General features: G+C 42.4%; 1 protein-coding gene across 2 annotated transcripts in view; it reads right to left on the bottom strand.

The window, feature by feature from the left end:
- MAP2K4 (mitogen-activated protein kinase kinase 4) overlaps window positions 1–16,593 on the bottom strand; it is a 130,292-nt gene that overhangs the window by 110,529 nt on the left and 3,170 nt on the right. Inside the window, exon 2 of one of the 2 annotated variants that reach the window (XM_060647248.3) lies at window positions 6,124–6,156. The exons of the other annotated variant lie outside the window; for it this stretch is intronic. Coding sequence (XP_060503231.1) covers window positions 6,124–6,156 — 33 coding nt within the window. The remainder of the gene's footprint in view (window positions 1–6,123; window positions 6,157–16,593) is intronic. 2 annotated transcript variants of the gene reach the window in all.

Genomic DNA, 16,593 nt, shown 5'->3' with positions numbered 1-16,593 from the left:
CTGCCTACACCATTACTACAATTCTTGGGCTTTAATTTGTAAAAAGCTGTTTTCAAGCAGATGGATTTTCCATTGGCAGTTTTAGCATGAGGTCCGTGAAGACAGTGATGAATCTCCTGGATGCTAGTTGGGCTTATGGCAAATCCTACAAGATCTCATTTTTCAACTAAATTCAGCATATAAACTTAAAATATAAATAAATAGAGGTGCCTGGGTGGCTCAGTCAGTTGGACATCTGACTTCAGCTCATGTCATGACCTCACAGGTTTGTGGGTTCGGGCTCCACATCTGGCTCTCTGTTGTCAGCATGGAGCCTGCTTTAGATCCACTGTCTCCCTCTGTCTCTGCACCTCCCCTGTGTGTGCTCTCTCTCTCTCTCTCTCCATCTCAAACATTAAAAAAAAATCAAATCAAATAATAAAATATAAGTAATTCTATAGAAATTTAAATAAAACTTGTTAATCTCCAATAGCAGCGTTGTTTCTTATGATTGCTGAAAAACATAGCTGAGCTTAATAAATTCCAAATGATAAAATTTTAGTCACTGTGTACAGATTTTTTGCTACATAAAATGGAAAATTAGAAATTTAATCAGGTGTGGGGCGCCTGGGTGGCTCAGTTGGTTGGGCGTCCGACTTTGACTCAGGTCATGATCTTGCAGTTCGTGGATTCGAGCCCTGCGTTGGGCTCACCACTGTCAGTGGGGTGCCCACTTCTGATTCTCTCCTGCCCCCCTCCCTGTCTGCACTTCCCCCGCTTGCACTCTCAAAAATAAATAAGGGGCGCCTGGGTGGCTCAGTCGGTTAAGCGTCCGACTTCGCTCAGGTCATGATCTCACGGTCCGTGGGTTCGAGCCCCGCGTCGGGCTCTGGGCTGACAGCTCAGAGCCTGGAGCCTGTTTCGGATTCTGTGTCTCCCTCTTTCTCTGACCCTCCCCTATTCATGCTCTCTCTCTCTCTGTCTCAAAAATAAATAAATGTAAAAAAAAAAAAATAAAAAAAATAAAAAAAAATAAATAAATAAAACATTAAAAAAAAAAAAGAAATTTAATGAGGTGAATTTCCTAAGCTCTTAGTGTAAAGGTAGAATGGCTTGACTCCCCCTCCACGTCTTCCTTCGCCTGGTTTACTACACAGCCTACTTCCAATACAATCAGATACTCTCTTGAGCAACACATCATCTTTTACAGACACTTCTTATCAGGTCACTAAACTTATTAATGACTTCCTCAAATTTCTGCATTCACGAAACATCCTTCCTCCTCTTTATTGTTTCCTTTTTACTATTACCAACTTAAAACCAATTAGGGATCCTTATTGTAAAAGAGTAGTTTCACAATTAAATGAGAATCTGTGGTTAGAATACCTCCACTTTTTTCTCCAAAAATATTCTGATGTGCAGTGTTACCAAAAGCAATCACTACCTGTAATCTAATTTCTATTAGTGACTTCAAGAATAAAAGTCAGCTCTGGAGCACATAACTTTCTACATAAAACTCCTGTTGGGGCGCCTGGATGGCTCAGTAGGTTGTGTCTGCCCTGTGATTTAGGCTCTGGTCACGATTTCAGGATTCATGAGCTCAAGCCCCACATCGGGCTCTGTGCTGACAACTCAGAGCCTGCTTGGGATTCCCCCCCACTCTCTGCTCCTCCCCCATGCTCTCTCTGTCTAAATAAATCAAAAGAAAGAAAGAAACGAAGAAAGAAAGAAACGAAGAAAGAAAGAAACATCCTGTTGCTTATGCAAACATCCCCAAGTAAAACAATTTTTAAAAGCTACTAAAAAAGTTTTTAAAGCTACCAAAAGTATAAAAGGTACAAAACTCAATACCACCCAAATGTGTCTTCAGCCAAGACCTCTACAGCCATGGGATCCTTAATGAGTCTTCTCATCCAAATAAGAAAATCAGAATGCTAACACACTAGGGTAAATTTGACATCTATGAAAGCACTTCTCAAAAAGTGTTTCTAGGTAAATCTTCCCCCACCAACAAACAAAAAAAAAAACACAAAAAACAAAAACAAAAACACTGGTTTTATAAACCAAAGCAAATCATGTTCTAAAGAACCATGTTTACAAGTTCTCTGATTAAAGCCATCAAGATATGATCATTCAAAACTTGGTCATAAGTCACATAAACACCTTTACAAGTACAGAATCATGCTCTCCAAATGATGAATGATGAATTAATCAACCTTCTAAACATAAGCACTATCAATCAGAAAGAGTATCTTTCCCTGAAGTAGTCTTTCGTTTAGACTTCAGAATAATTGGACAATCCAACAGGGTTAAGAGAAACATAACACCATTGTCTTAAATAATTGTAACTTCATTTGTTTACTTATTACCTTAAATACATACTAACTTCATATAGAAAAAACCAAAAAGCAAGTAAATGCAAACTACAATTGATCAAAAGAAGGCCATGAGATGCAAAGTGGATTTTTATTGACGATCTGTAAAAATCCGGTTCCAAAATTAAATGTGATCTCACACTGTGTGCGAAAACACCCCCCACACATTTCCAATAAAGCTCCACTAACTTGTGACAGGCGATTGTGATACACTCATTGGAATAGTGATAACACAGTATGAAAAACAAAAACTATGTGAAAGTCAAACAATGGGAAAAAGTGAATCCTTCGGAGCTTCCATTAGTCATCAGAATCATCTTACAATAAGTCTTTCTGACTTATGACGGAGAATCAATCAAGCATGTGAGGCCACTGCACGCACTCACTGGGTTCTTCACGATAATTGTGTGCTCTTTGCGCTCCGTCCCCTCCTACAACTACCGTAAGACACAGAAGTGTTTTTAATGAACTAAATCTAAGTCCTTCTGAGAATTCTGAAACATCCTGAGAATAAGATGGGAGATTCTGGCCCTATAGGAGGTCCTATTCGATGAGAAAACACTACCTGCGCGATTTCAAGCCCTTTAGTTTTAAAGAGCCAGTGACCGCCTTTAACATATAAAGTGAATGTCTATATCCCAAACGTAAGCCTGGTTGTCTGCAAACATTACAAAGTTGTACTTTAATCTTTAGGACAGGACCAATCTTGGAAAAAAGTTAATGTACGTAAGCAACTGGAAAGTTAAGCGTTTAGTACAAAAATAAATACCGTCAACTTAGAGCTGGCCATCCCTACCAACATCCCTGCTCCAACCCTCCCTTTACTTGAGTCTTCCGCTGAGGTCCCAGCCAGCAGAGAGCTCTGCTTAACTCCAAAGTAGGGCAGGCCCATCGCTGGATCTTTGAGCCCCGTTCTCCAATCAGGAAAGCAGCTCTCAGGAGACCCATGGCACCCCCACCCCCACCCAGCCCCATGCCGCTCTCTCTCACAACAGCAGGGCAGACGTGCCCTGTACCCCTGCCTCCTGCACCACCTCACCCTGTGTTCAGCTGCTAATCAATGTGTAGCATCAGCAGCTGAACACTCAGAATCAAACCCAGATCAACTCAGGTCCACTACACTAAGAGTCAGCAAGGGCAGGGACCTATTCATTTCCGGACCCATCGGCTCCCCCACTTTCTGGTACCGAGGCGTGCAACAGGTGCTTCGTGAATGAACGTATCAAACGGTGTTGAATCCCAAAAGCTGGAAAACAAAGAGGAGGATGTCCCAAAGTGAGAGGGGGAGATAAAAAAGGAGATGTGAGAAGAGGCAGTGAAGACAACCCAGAAGTGAGAATCAAAGCGGGAGTATTATATATATGCATGCTTCCTTGTTCGATTCTTCCGGGTTCCAGGCAGGCAGCACCACAAATCTGCCGTTTCTGTAACAACGGAGAAGGGACAGAACCATTTAGACAGTCCAAAGGCACTTTTAATCTAGCTACAGAGCTTTTTATGGACACTGCATACACAACTTTAAGCTTAACAAAATCAGTACATTTCTCTGGTTTTACGTCCACAGCTGGACTAAGTTAGAAAAAAGGGCAACAATGTGAATGCAGCTTTACATTTTTTAAATGTCAGCATTTTTCTTAGATTAAATGTTGCCAATATAGAAAAACTAAAAATTATAATAATTAAAGAGAAACATTTTGTTAAAACATAAGCGAAAGCAAAAAATTATCATAGTAAGTGTATTTAAAATAGCATAAAATAGAAGTTGTAACTTCATTATACACAGATATATATCAAATATGGGCAGGCAATTGTATACTATCTTTAGTTTAAGGTAAGAGAAGGATAATAACCGATTAAAAAATTGTGATCCTAGGGTCTGGCTGCCCTACTCTGTGTCATGAGTGAGCCACTCAAGAAATACATTGTTTGCTGACTACACTTCAAAGGAAGTCACAAGGTTCAATCAATGGAAATTATAAACATTTTGATTCCATCAGAAAACGTTAGGGGTGCCTGGGTGGCTCAGTGGGTTAAGCCTCTGACTCTTGATTTCAGCTCAGGTCATGATCTCACAGTTTGTGGTTCGAGCCCTGCGTCGGGCTCTGCACGGACAGTGCAGAGCCTGCTTGGGATTCTCTCTCTCCCTCTGTCTCTCTCTGCCCCTCCCTCGCTTGCTCACGCTCTCTCTCTCACTCACTCTCTCTCTAATATAAAAAAGTAAACATCAAAAAATATTTTAAGAAATTGTTAAAACAGTACATCTTAAATGTTCTCAGCACGAAAAAAAGAGTATTAATTATGCAAGGTGAGGGAGGTGTTAAGTAACCCTACAGCGATCATCGTTTTGCAACATTCAAGTCACACATTGTACACCTTAAGCTTACATGATTACAAGTCAATTACATCGCAGTAAAGCTGGGGGAGAAGAAGGACGTGTATCAAAAAGTGGCCACCATTCTTCCTCACTCTGTGAATAAATAACATGAAACTAGTCACATTGTATTTGGGGATTTTTTTTTTTATGTTAACTGAAGAATAGTCTCCTGGAGTGGGGAGTTCTTAACTGCATTTATACAAATGATATTTAAGTTTAAAATGCGCTTGCTGGGGCGCCTGGGTGGCTCAGTCGGTTGAGCGGCCGACTTCAGCTCAGGTCATGATCTCACGGTCCATGAGTTCGAGCCCCGCGTCGGGCTCTGTGCTGACGGCTCGGAGCCTGGAGCCTGTTTCAGATTCTGTGTCTCCCTCTCTCTCTGCTCCTCCCCCACTTGCGCTCTGTCTCTTTCTCTCTCTCTCTCACAAATGAGTAAATGTTAAAAAAATTTTTTTTAAACAAACAAATAAATAAATAAGACGCATTTGTTGGGGGCATCTAGGTGGCTCAGTTGGTTAAGTGGCTGGCTGGCTCCTTATTTCAGCTCAAGTCATGATCTCATGGTCATGGGATCGAGCCCCACATCAGGTTCCACACTGAGTGTGGAGACTGCTTGGGATTCTCTCTCCTCGCCTCTCTCTCTGCCTCTCCCTCCTCTCAAAACATATAAATAAATTTTAAAATGTCTTTAATGCATTTGTTTTAGCTTTATAAGTTTTGCTTGTTATTGAATAGAAAACTTACTCTGCATTCTTTTAAGACTGGTGTCCTAATAGAGAACACTAGTCCACATTGAGGTAGGGGGAGGCAGGAGGAAGAAACAAGCTTTGTTTCAAAGAAAAAAATGAAAACACTCTATGTGTATGGTTCCAAAAAATCAACCTTAAATCATGAAATCTCTGAGTACCATTAAATACTCTGCACCACAATCTTAAAAGAGAACTTTCCTCAGCTTGTAGTTTGCATTATGGTGAAATCCAAATACCTATGCATATCTTTTCATAACTCATACACATAAATATACCTTTCCATACCTGTGTACATCTTTCCAAATCTACTATGATTTCTATACATATATACATCTGAATATCTATAAATTATCTGCACATCTATATACAACTTTCTATACCTACAAGCATTTGAATACCTGTATGTATCTATTTCAATTTTGAGCAAAAACAATTTACAATCAAGAATAGAACTATTATTATTATTATTATTATTATTATTATTATTATTATTATTGTATTTGGAAAAAGAATGAGAAATGGAAGCTCTTTGAGTGTAAAATCGCCATGGTTGGTTAGTTGAACCAATTGTGGACACATTCTCAATACCAAGATGGATATGAAAAAAAAAAATAAGTAGCATAGGATCATAAAGTTTGTAGCTTACTTTGTGCCTTTTCACGGAAGTTTATCTGAAAGCCTAAAGTAAAAGAGATAAGTTCCAGTTCATTGACTGTAAATCAAACAAACCAAAATTAGAACATGACATTGCATTCTTATATCACATTTGAATAAAACCGATTCAGGAACAGTTCGAATCACATACCCCCCACTAGCAAAGTGAAAACTCTAACACGTGGGCTTTCTTTTAAAAAGTCAGCTCTCTCTGGGGCAGTACTTTATTAAATGAAGCTGAAATTAGATTGAAATTCTAAATTATGCAATTACCTTAATGTTTCACATCTATTCGATGAACAGAATAGCCATTAGCCCTTGGAAGTCAAGAGTAACTTTTTTTTTTTTTTTTTCCAACGTTTATTTATTTTTGGGACAGAGAGAGACAAAGCATGAACGGGGGAAGGGGCAGAGAGAGAGGGAGACACAGAATCGGAAACAGGCTCCAGGCTCCGAGCCATCAGCCCAGAGCCCGACGCGGGGCTCGAACTCACGGACCGCGAGATCGTGACCTGGCTGAAGTCGGACGCTTAACCAACTGCGCCACCCAGGCGCCCCAAGAGTAACTTTTAAGGTAATCTTATCAATGCTTTCAATCTACAAATTCAGAACATGTTACAAGTGACTTTTATTAACCCTAATTGCTGACTTAACACTATCTGTGATTAACTACTACCCCTGATTCAAAAGCTTCAAAAGCAGTTCATAAATTACGAAATCTAAACCAAAGCAACATTTTCTAGTCAATTTGCTAACCTCACTGGTAAAATCATGAACTAATGAGGAGGTACTCAACTTCTTCTAGGAGGCCTGAGAGGGGGTGGTGTCCCTAGGAATGATATGCAGGGTGGGACTTTACAAGTTACAGGAAGAAAACCTGTGAAATCTCCTTAGGAACGTGAGCACATTTCCCAAATCGAGCTGGACCTGATTACGCCTTATGTATTCATTTATATAGATGTTAATTTTTTGTAAAATGCACCCAGTAAAATAAGCTGTTGACAACAAATTATTTAAGGTTCTTAAATAAAATATTTCAATATTCTTAAAATATTCTTTCACCCCCTTGGTTTAGGGGGTGAATGCCTGATTTTCTCAATAGTCCGCCTATGAGTGCATTTATTAATGCCTTCAGAAACAACATGGGAAATTCAGAATGAGTATCACTACTCATTCTGTATTTATGGGAATTCAACCAAAACTTCTAGGAAAAGAGCCAGGACTAAAAGAAGGATGTGTTTAAGTACTCTCTCCCATCCAATTATCAGAATGCTTAGGATTCTAAGATAAAGATATCACCTATCAGGTACAATACCGGAAAAATCCCAACGTAGCTACTTTGCCCAAGAGTAACCCACTGCTTACTGGCTAACCACACAAATGCCAACACAGGGGGAGTGGGCACCGGGGAGCTCCGGGCTGGAGGACCCAGGGCAAACCTGGAGGCAGCTACCCCTCAAGTTCGACTTGCGGCCCCAGCAGATGTGTGGCAGGAACAGACTTCAGAAAGAAAAAAGTCAGAGATCCGTGGCCCTTGTAAGCCTAAGCAACTAAAAGCCAGCCCAGCCACTCTCCCACGGGCCCAATGAGGTGAACACAGGTCGGAAGGAGAGGAAACTGGTTCTCTGTTAGCAGCAGTGGCATAGAGAGCACAGAGGAACCCCAGCCTCAGTTCAGAAGGCGGGTCTCCAGCTCTCCTCGCTGAGCTGAAGGCAAAACCCACCTGACAGCTGGAGGGGAAACTGATGAAAGACTGAAACAAGTTGAAGGCAATAGTCACTCTTCTCTTTTCAGCTCTAAATATAGTTAGTGTTCGCTACTAGTTAGCAAAATTAAAGGGAAGCAGGAGAGGAAAACAAAATAACAATATGAATGGAGAAAGGAGCAAGAAAAATAAACGTGAAAGATACAAGAAAAAGGAGTTGGGGCTGTTTGCACAACTGCTAAAAATAAGTTACAGGGTAATTTTAAGAAACAGAAAAAAAAATGCTTAAATGCATATGTAACTGATAATGTTACAATGTCACCAATTACTGCTCTAACCACATGGGAGGTTAAATACACCTTAGATACAGGAATCAACGCAGGTAGATAAAAAGGGAGGAGGCTGAAATGCTCACCACCTAAGTACAGACTTGTTCTTTTTATCTAGTTATGGATACAGCGACCAGGTGAACAGATCTGTCCATCTCTGCATTATTTCTCCCTCAGAAAAGACTTGCGGTGGCTCAGTGGGTTGAGCTGAGGTTCAGCTCAGGTCATGATCTCACAGTTCATGAGTTCGAGCCCCGTGTTGGGCTTTGTGCGGACAGTGCGGGTGTGCTTCAGATTCTCTGTCTCCCTCTCTCTCAAAAATAAAAATTTTTAAAAATAAAATTAAAAAAGGCTTGCTACCAGACGCGGAGTTCACAGGCAAGGAGGGTTAAACTAACTCAAACATAATGGCTCACCTTGGAATCCCACTTAATCCTATCAATTAAACCAGACAAAAGGCTATTAGCTAAATCTTTCTAGAGCTCCCCTAGCTCATTAAACTCAAAGGGCAGGGAGGGGCCAAGGGGACCACCAGCAACCTCGTCTGAGAACAGAAAGGTTGGAGGAAAGAAATGATGAGGAAAACTTCCAATATTCTCAGCTTTATAAAAAGCCAGTTTGTGGCTAGGCTATAATTAGTCCATCACTATTCATTCACAAATGTTCAATTTTTGAGGTCACCCGTATCTCAATTCTGTCTTTCCACGCACTCGCTTCATGTACTACGACTCCAGGAGCACGAGGTACCAGTTCAATCTGTTGCTGGTAACCAGGTAATTTTGAAAATCTCAGGGGCCTCCTCCCACTTTTTTATCCTGGTATCTGTAGGCTGGGACTAAATTTTACATGATCGTCCACTTTGAATCTTTTCATTTTATCTGGTCCCAGGTAAGTTTATTTGCATTAAATCTTAACCCTCCCCCGCCCCCCCCCCCCAACCAAGACTAAATACCCAGATGTATACATATGACAATGTGTTAGGAAGATGTATACATATGACAATGTGTTGGAGCTCTGTGGGGCTTTCTCCTCCCCTTTCTCACTGGGCCGCCCTCTTTCCCACACTCCTCCTCAACCTCACGCTCTTACCCCAATTGTGAGAGCCCTTCACTGGCCAGGACTGGAAACCTACCATTATGGTATCTGCCAGACAAAGTGAGCTTGTCTGCATTAGTTTAGAAGGCCATTTAGGAGGTGAGCAAGTGTATACAAAAACAAAAGGCAGAGTGTATTTGAGAAAGTAGAACACGAAACAAAAAATGTTAATCCAGGGTCCTAGTTCCAACTGTGAAAGTCAAGTCATTTCACCTGAACCTCTGTTTCCTCCTTTAACTATAAAATTAAGAATAATAATGAGGGGGGTGTCTGAGTGGTCCAGTCAGTTAAGCATCCCACTTCAGTTCAGGTCATGATCTTGCAGTTCATAAGTTCGAGCCCTACATCAGGCTCTGGAGCCTACTTAATTCTCTCTCTCTCTCTCTCTCTCTCTCTCTCTCCCTCCCTCCCTCCCTCCCTCCCTCTGCCTTTCGGTGGCTCACACTCTGTCTCTCTGTTAAAAATAAACATTAAAAAAAATTAACCAAAGCAAAAATGAGCTATTGGAACCTCATCAAAATAAAAAGCTTCTGCACAGCGAAGGAAACTATCAGCAAAACTAAAAGGCAACTGACAGAATGGGAGAAGATATCTGCAAATGACCTATCAGATAAAGGGTTAGTATCCAAAATCTATAAAGAACTGATCAAACTCAACACCCCAAAAAAACAAATAATCCAGTGAGGAAATGGGCAAAAGACATGAACAGACACTTCTCCAAAGAAGACATCCAAATACGAATCAAAACCACAATGAGATAGCACCTCACACCTGTCAGAATGGCTAACATTAACAGTTCAGGCAACAACAGATGTTGGCGAGGATGCAGAGAAAAAGGATCTCTTTTGCATTGTTGGTGGGAATGCAAGCTGGTGCGTCCACTCTGGAAAACAGTATGGAGGTTCCTCAAAAACCTAAAAATAGAACTACCCTACGACCCGGCAATTGCACTACTAGGCATTTATCCACGGGATACAAGTGTGCTGTTTCGAAGGGACACGTGCACCCCCATGTTTATAGCAGCACTATTGACAATAGCCAAAGTATGGAAAGAGCCCAAATGTCCATCGATGGATGAATGGATAAAGATGTGTGGTGTGTGTGTGTGTTTGTGTGTGTGTATATATATACATATACATACATATACATACATATACATACATATATATATATATATATATATGTACATACACACGATGGAGTATTACTCAGCAATCAAAAAGAATGAAATCTTGCCATTTGCAACTACCTGGATGGAACTAGAGGATATTATGCTAAGTGAAATTAGTCAGAGAGAGACAAATATGACTTCACTCATATGAGGACTTTAAGATACAAGACAGATGAACATAAAGGAAGGAAAGCAAAATTAATAGAAAAATAGGGAGGAGGGGAGCCTCAGTGACTCAGTCAGTTGAGCATCCAGCTTTGGCTCAGGTCATGATCTCGCGATTCGTGGGTTCGAGCCCCGAGTCAGGCTCTGTGCTGACAGCTCGGAGCCTGGAGCCTGCTTTGGATTCTGTGTCTCCCTCTCTCTCTCTGCTCCTCCCCTGCTCACGCTCTGTCTCTCAAAGATGAATAAACATTAAAAAAAAAAAAAAAAAAAAAAAAAAAAAAAAAAACAGGGAGGGGGACAAAACATAAGAGACTCTTAAATATGAAGAACAGAGGGTTCCTGGAGGGGTTGTGGGAGGGGGGATGGGCTAAATGGGGGAGGGGCACTAAGGAATCTACCCCTGAAATCACTGTGAAATCAGCACTATATGCTAACTTGGATGTAAATTTAAAAAATAAATAAATTTTTAAAAATTAAAAACAAACAAGAATAGTAATCAGGTAATCTTATCTTAGAATTTGGGAACAGTGTGTCGACACCTGCTATGCCTGTGAAACGGCCCCGTGGGGCTTTGCATTATCCCGGGTCCCCTTCTCCGGGTTGATGGTATAACCCAGCGAGGGTGTGGGACAGGGGCATCGGTGGTTTCCAGCTCCCCCGGCAGTTCCTTCCAGCTCCCTCACACCCGAGTCTGGTACTGCTGAAAACGGACTATGGGCCGCAGTATACATCCACACTAGTGTAAAGAAAATCAGAGCCTGGCGCGTCTGGGTGGCCCGGTCGGCTGGGCGTCTGGCTCTTGATTTCAGCTCTGGTCATGACCTCGTGGTTTTGTGAGTTCGAGCCCTGGATGGGGTCTGCGTTGACAGTGCAGAACCTGCTGGGGACTCTCCCACTCTCTGTCTCTCTCAAAATACATAAACTTAGAGAGAGAGAGAGAAAGAAAGAGAAAAAGGGAGGGAGGGAAGGAAGGAAGGAAGGAAGGGAGGGAGGGAGGGAGGGAGGGAGGGAGGGAGGAAGGAAGGAAGGAAATCAGAACCCCCTTACTGGGTCACGCCCACAGAGCAAGCTACCCAGTCTTGCTTCCAACAGGAGCAGGAAGAGCCTCGTGTGTGCTGCCTTCCAAAATCAACCTCAAAATTGTGGCATGTGGCCCCAACTGCGGAGTTATTCAGAGTACATCATTAGGGCTCTAACATCTAAGGCTTGATCTCAGCTTGTCCAAAATTTGTGTTTTCGTTGTGCTCAAGAGTGGTTTCCGCAAGATTTGCTTCCTGCTGTGCTGCTTCCTGCCTCCCCTTGCTTCACCATTCACTAACTGAAAAGGGGAGCCGCCCTAATTCACTAATTCCAGCTTGCCTGCATCATCCAGAACCATTCGTGATTTCATAAATACTGATCAAATCCGGGGTGCCTGCAGAGCTCAGCTGACTTCAGCTCAGGTCAGGATCTCATGGTTTGTGGGTTCGAGCCCCGCGTCGGGCTCTGTACTGACAGCTTGGAGCCTGCCTCAGATTCTGCCCCTCTCCCGCTCATGTTCTTTCTCTCTCAAAAATAAATAAACAATTTTTTAAAATACCGATCAAATCCTCTCCAAAGTTGTTTTTAACTCGGGATCTTGTCAGTGCTCCTAAGCCATTTCTTTTTTCTGCCTGTGGCCAATAAACTACCCCATTGACTCTTTGGCTATGTAACTAAAGGCTATATTATCATCTCCAACCTGTTCACTGAAGCCCCCGTGTACCTGGGCGGGGCAATTTATGACTGTGACTGCGGCAAGTATCGAACCTCCGTGAGCCTCCATTGTCTCATCTGTAGAACACAAGAGTACTACCCAAAAGTGCTTTGTGATGATTAGCACATCTATATGTCCAGCACTGCACCTGGACTAGAGGTTATTACGACCACAGTAATTACTCCTGGTCCCTCCCTCAGGCGAGCAATGGCTGTGGCACCTTCCCCACCGGGACCAGCTCCGCCTACACAAAACCAGTCCCCCTCCTTTTACTTCCTGTCACCCTAAGGGAGGAAACAGGGAGGGACTCCAGACAGCACGGGGATCCCCACCCTGGGCTCTACATTCTGCCACAGCCCTTCCTAGACACAGCCTGGTGTCCTGGTGTCCACGAAGGGGGATAGTTTCCCTGGCAGGATCCCAACCCAGATCTCAGGGATACCGGCATCCATCAGGGGGAGCCGCTTAGTGTCACTTAGTTTTTTCAGCAAAGTCAGACAACGAACGCAATACCAAATATGTCTGGCAACGCCTTTCTGGTTTCCCCCCTTTTAAAAATTTTGTCAGAGCGATCTTTGGTAAGCGGAAGCAAGGTAGGCCCTGAAAAAGCTGCTGTGGTGTCCACCTCGATCATCTTTCCACGTCGTGCAGAATGATGTGCTGTTCAGGAATCCAGCTGTAGCAACGACATCGTCTTTCCAGGGGCCCATCTTGCGTTAACTACTAACCGATGCTCCCTTTGACTGTGTAGCCCCAAATTAGGCAGATCTTGTCACCCCTGGCCCTCGAATCATTTCTAGAAGTACACGTTACTTCTCAACTTGGCCAGGAGTGTGAGGAGACACATGAAGGCTGTGTCTCCTCTTCCGGAGCTGGGGGGATAAGGGTAGAAACAAAGCAGAGACAGTAATTTGCCCCAGATGACAGATGTAGTCAGGATGCTGACATCAATTATGAACTCTTGCTAACTGGGTTCCTTTGCCATGGCATGTGTAGTGTTGAAAGAGTTCCACTACCTTTCAAACCTATACTGCACCCCCCCCCCCGGGCCAATGCGTAATTAAAATGTTCCAGGGGCGCCTGGGTGGCTCAGTGGGTTAAGTGTCTGACTTCGGCTCAAGTCATGATCTCACAGTTCGTGGGTTCGAGCCCCACATAGGGCTCTGTGCCGACAGCTCAGAGCCTGGAGCCTGCTTCAGATTCTGTGTCTCCCTCTCTCTCTGACCCTCCCCTGCTTGCACTCTGTCTGTCTGTCTCTCTCTCTCTCAAAAGTAAACATTAAAAAAAAATTTTTTTTAGGGCACCTGGGTGGCTCAGTCGGTTAAGCATCCGACTTCAGCTCGGGTTATGATCTCATGGTTCGTGGGTTCGAGCCCCATGTGGGGCTCTGTGCTGACAGCTCAGAGCCTGGAGCCTGCTTCGGATTGTGTCTCCCTCTCTCTCCCTCTCTCTGCCCCTCTCCCACTCACTCTGTGTCTCTCTCAAAAATAAATTTTAAAAAAATTTTTTTAAAAAGAAAAAGAAAGAAAAACGCCCCCTAATTCAAAATGCTGCTGTCGACCCTCCAGCAAGTTTAGAACTGTGACATAAAAAGGAGCATCAGGAAGGACAAGGCTCCAGAAACAACCCAAACATGGCTGGCGGCTTAGAGCTCCCACCCCCTGACTGCAACTTAAAATAATCTCCCCTTTCTATTCCTGAATCTGCATCTCTGCTGGCAAACATTCTTCCCTCAGACCTGATGGCTGAAATGACTTAGAGCTCGGAGAACCTGTGTGAAACTGTGTTATTGACCAGGAAGAAGAAAGGCTGGGTTAAAACCTGCCTCCACTGGGGCGAATTACCTGAAGTGGTCAGTTCCCTAATCTACGAAAGGGGACTGTGCCCACCTCCCCCTTCGAGGGTGCTGGTGAGCATCAAATTAGGTAGAGACCATGGAAAAGACCTGTGTTAACTATCAGTTTCCCTTCTTAAGTTTAAACCTAAATTACAGTTTCCCAGGTTGTGTAATTTGGGCCGTATCTCTACCTCTGAGACATGGAGGTCGCAGAGGAGACTGACCTGGATTACGTATGAAGGAGCTGTAATCTCCTGACCCCTAGAAATCAGGGAAACTCTATGCGCCCAAATCCATCCAGCCTCTCTGATTAGGTAAACAAAGCGGAAGGAAAACAGAGACATTTCGGAAAGACGACAACAGGACTCAAAACACAGTGTTAGCTAATATCCCATCTCAAAACAAGTTTCAGGACACATTCACTAGAAAGCACGTGACAGTGAAAGGTGAGAAAGTGTGCTGAAAGCATGGTTTTTCTACTTTTTGTCTTTGAAGATCAGGATTGCTTGATTTTCAAGAGAACACAGAAATGCAGTGTGCTTTGCGGGGGGACCAATTTGCTAAGCTGTGCTTGTTTTAGGTTATGTCAAATAAATGGTAGAGAAATAGTACTCAGCACACTGGGAAGAAAAGGCAAGAAATGCTAGGGTTTGGAACTATATCCACTGTCTGCACAGTTCGGTTCTTTAAAATCCAGATAAAGGAATCTCCCCGTAGTTCTTGAAAACCACAGACTAACTGGTAAAACAAATAGTCAAATATAATCACAGATAGGGTGTTTCCCACATCTTTTATGTATTTCAATATTACTGGGAGAAAAAAAAAGTGCATTGATTTTAAATCTTCATTTTTTTCTTAACAGATATGCGTCATTACACTTGAAAGTTTTGTGTGTTTATTTTTGCATTTTTTTTTTATTGAGGTATAGCTGACATTACATTAGTTTCAGGTGTACAACTTAATGAGTCGATACGTGTATATCTCCCAAAATGGTCACCATAGTAAGTCTTGTTAACATCCATCGCATACACAAACAACTTTTATTCTTGTGATGAGAACTTTTAAGATTTACTGTTAGCAGCTCTCAAATATGCAATATGGCATTATTAATCATAGCTGCCAGGCCGTACATTATTTTGTGTGTGTTTAAGAACAATCAAGCTATCATCTTTTCATTTAAAATGGTATTTATTTATATGGGTGCCCTGGTGGCTCAGTCAGTTAAGCATCTGACTCTTGATTTCGGTTCGGGTCACGACCTCACAGCCGTAGGACTGAGCCTCGTGTCAGGCTCTGCACTGGCAGCGTAGAGGCTGCTTGGGATTCTCTGCCCCCCCACCTCAAAAATAATACACATTTTTAAAAAATTGATATTTATTAACTGTTCAGGTGAAGCTAAGTAGGTAAGGACTGGACTGGTCCATAAGTTTTGTTACACATCTGCATTTAAGACCCAAGAAGAAAAAAGGAAAAACTGCCTGCCTAGAACAGCTCATTATGAGAGGTACCTACAATGTATACTTTACATTGTATACAATGTATACTTTGTAAACTTTGTATACAATGTATACCTTGTATACTTTGTATACTACAATGTATACTTTAGGACTATTTCCTGTAACAAGTACTTTACAAATGCCTCCAGAACTGATCCTTCAGAACAATTGCAGGTTCTAACTATTCTAACCACATTTAAACTACCAGAGTAAAGTTTAAGGAAGTTTTATATATTCCCCTGCTTTAAGTCTTCTAGAATAAACTTCTTGTGTTTATGAGAGCTTTCAAATCTATACATTTTAAGCGAATAGTAACTCAAGGAGGTAAATAATCATGTCTAATAATAATCCTTTTTTCTGATAGTTTATAATTTTCCAAACATTTCCATGTGCATTACTCTAATAACGTGACCCTCACAACAGCCCGGCCATATGGGTATTATTCCTATTTTAGCAGATGAGAAACTCAGAGTTCAGAAAAGGTGAGTAAATGCCCCAAGTCACAGCGCCTGCAGAGGAGTGAGCAGTTTCCTGAATCCAGGTAGAATAAAGACCCATCAGGGATATTCTTAAAGGAAAGGCTCAATAATGAAAAGCAGAAATCAGCAGATTAGTGAGAAGGGTGGGACCCAGTAATAATGAAGCTAAAGAAAATGTGTAGTAGATCATGAGGGGTTAGGGACTCATCTACTAATAGTGAAAGAGACTATTAATGACACCATATTACAAACAACGCATTGTTGCTATTAACAATGATGATGGAGGGAGGCGCCTGGGTGGCTCAGTGGGTCAAGTGTCCTGCTTCGGCTCAGGTCATGATCTCACGGTTCGTGAGTTCGAGCCCCGCGTCGGGCTGTGCTGACAGCTCGGAGCCTGGAGTCTGCTTTAGATTCTGTGTCTCCCTCCCTCCCCCACCCCCAAATAAACAT

This window comes from Panthera onca, chromosome E1, assembly GCF_046562875.1.
Source record: "Panthera onca isolate mPanOnc1 chromosome E1, mPanOnc1 haplotype 2, whole genome shotgun sequence".
NCBI lineage: Eukaryota > Metazoa > Chordata > Mammalia > Carnivora > Felidae > Panthera > Panthera onca.
This window is presented reverse-complemented; position numbering and strand designations above follow the sequence as displayed.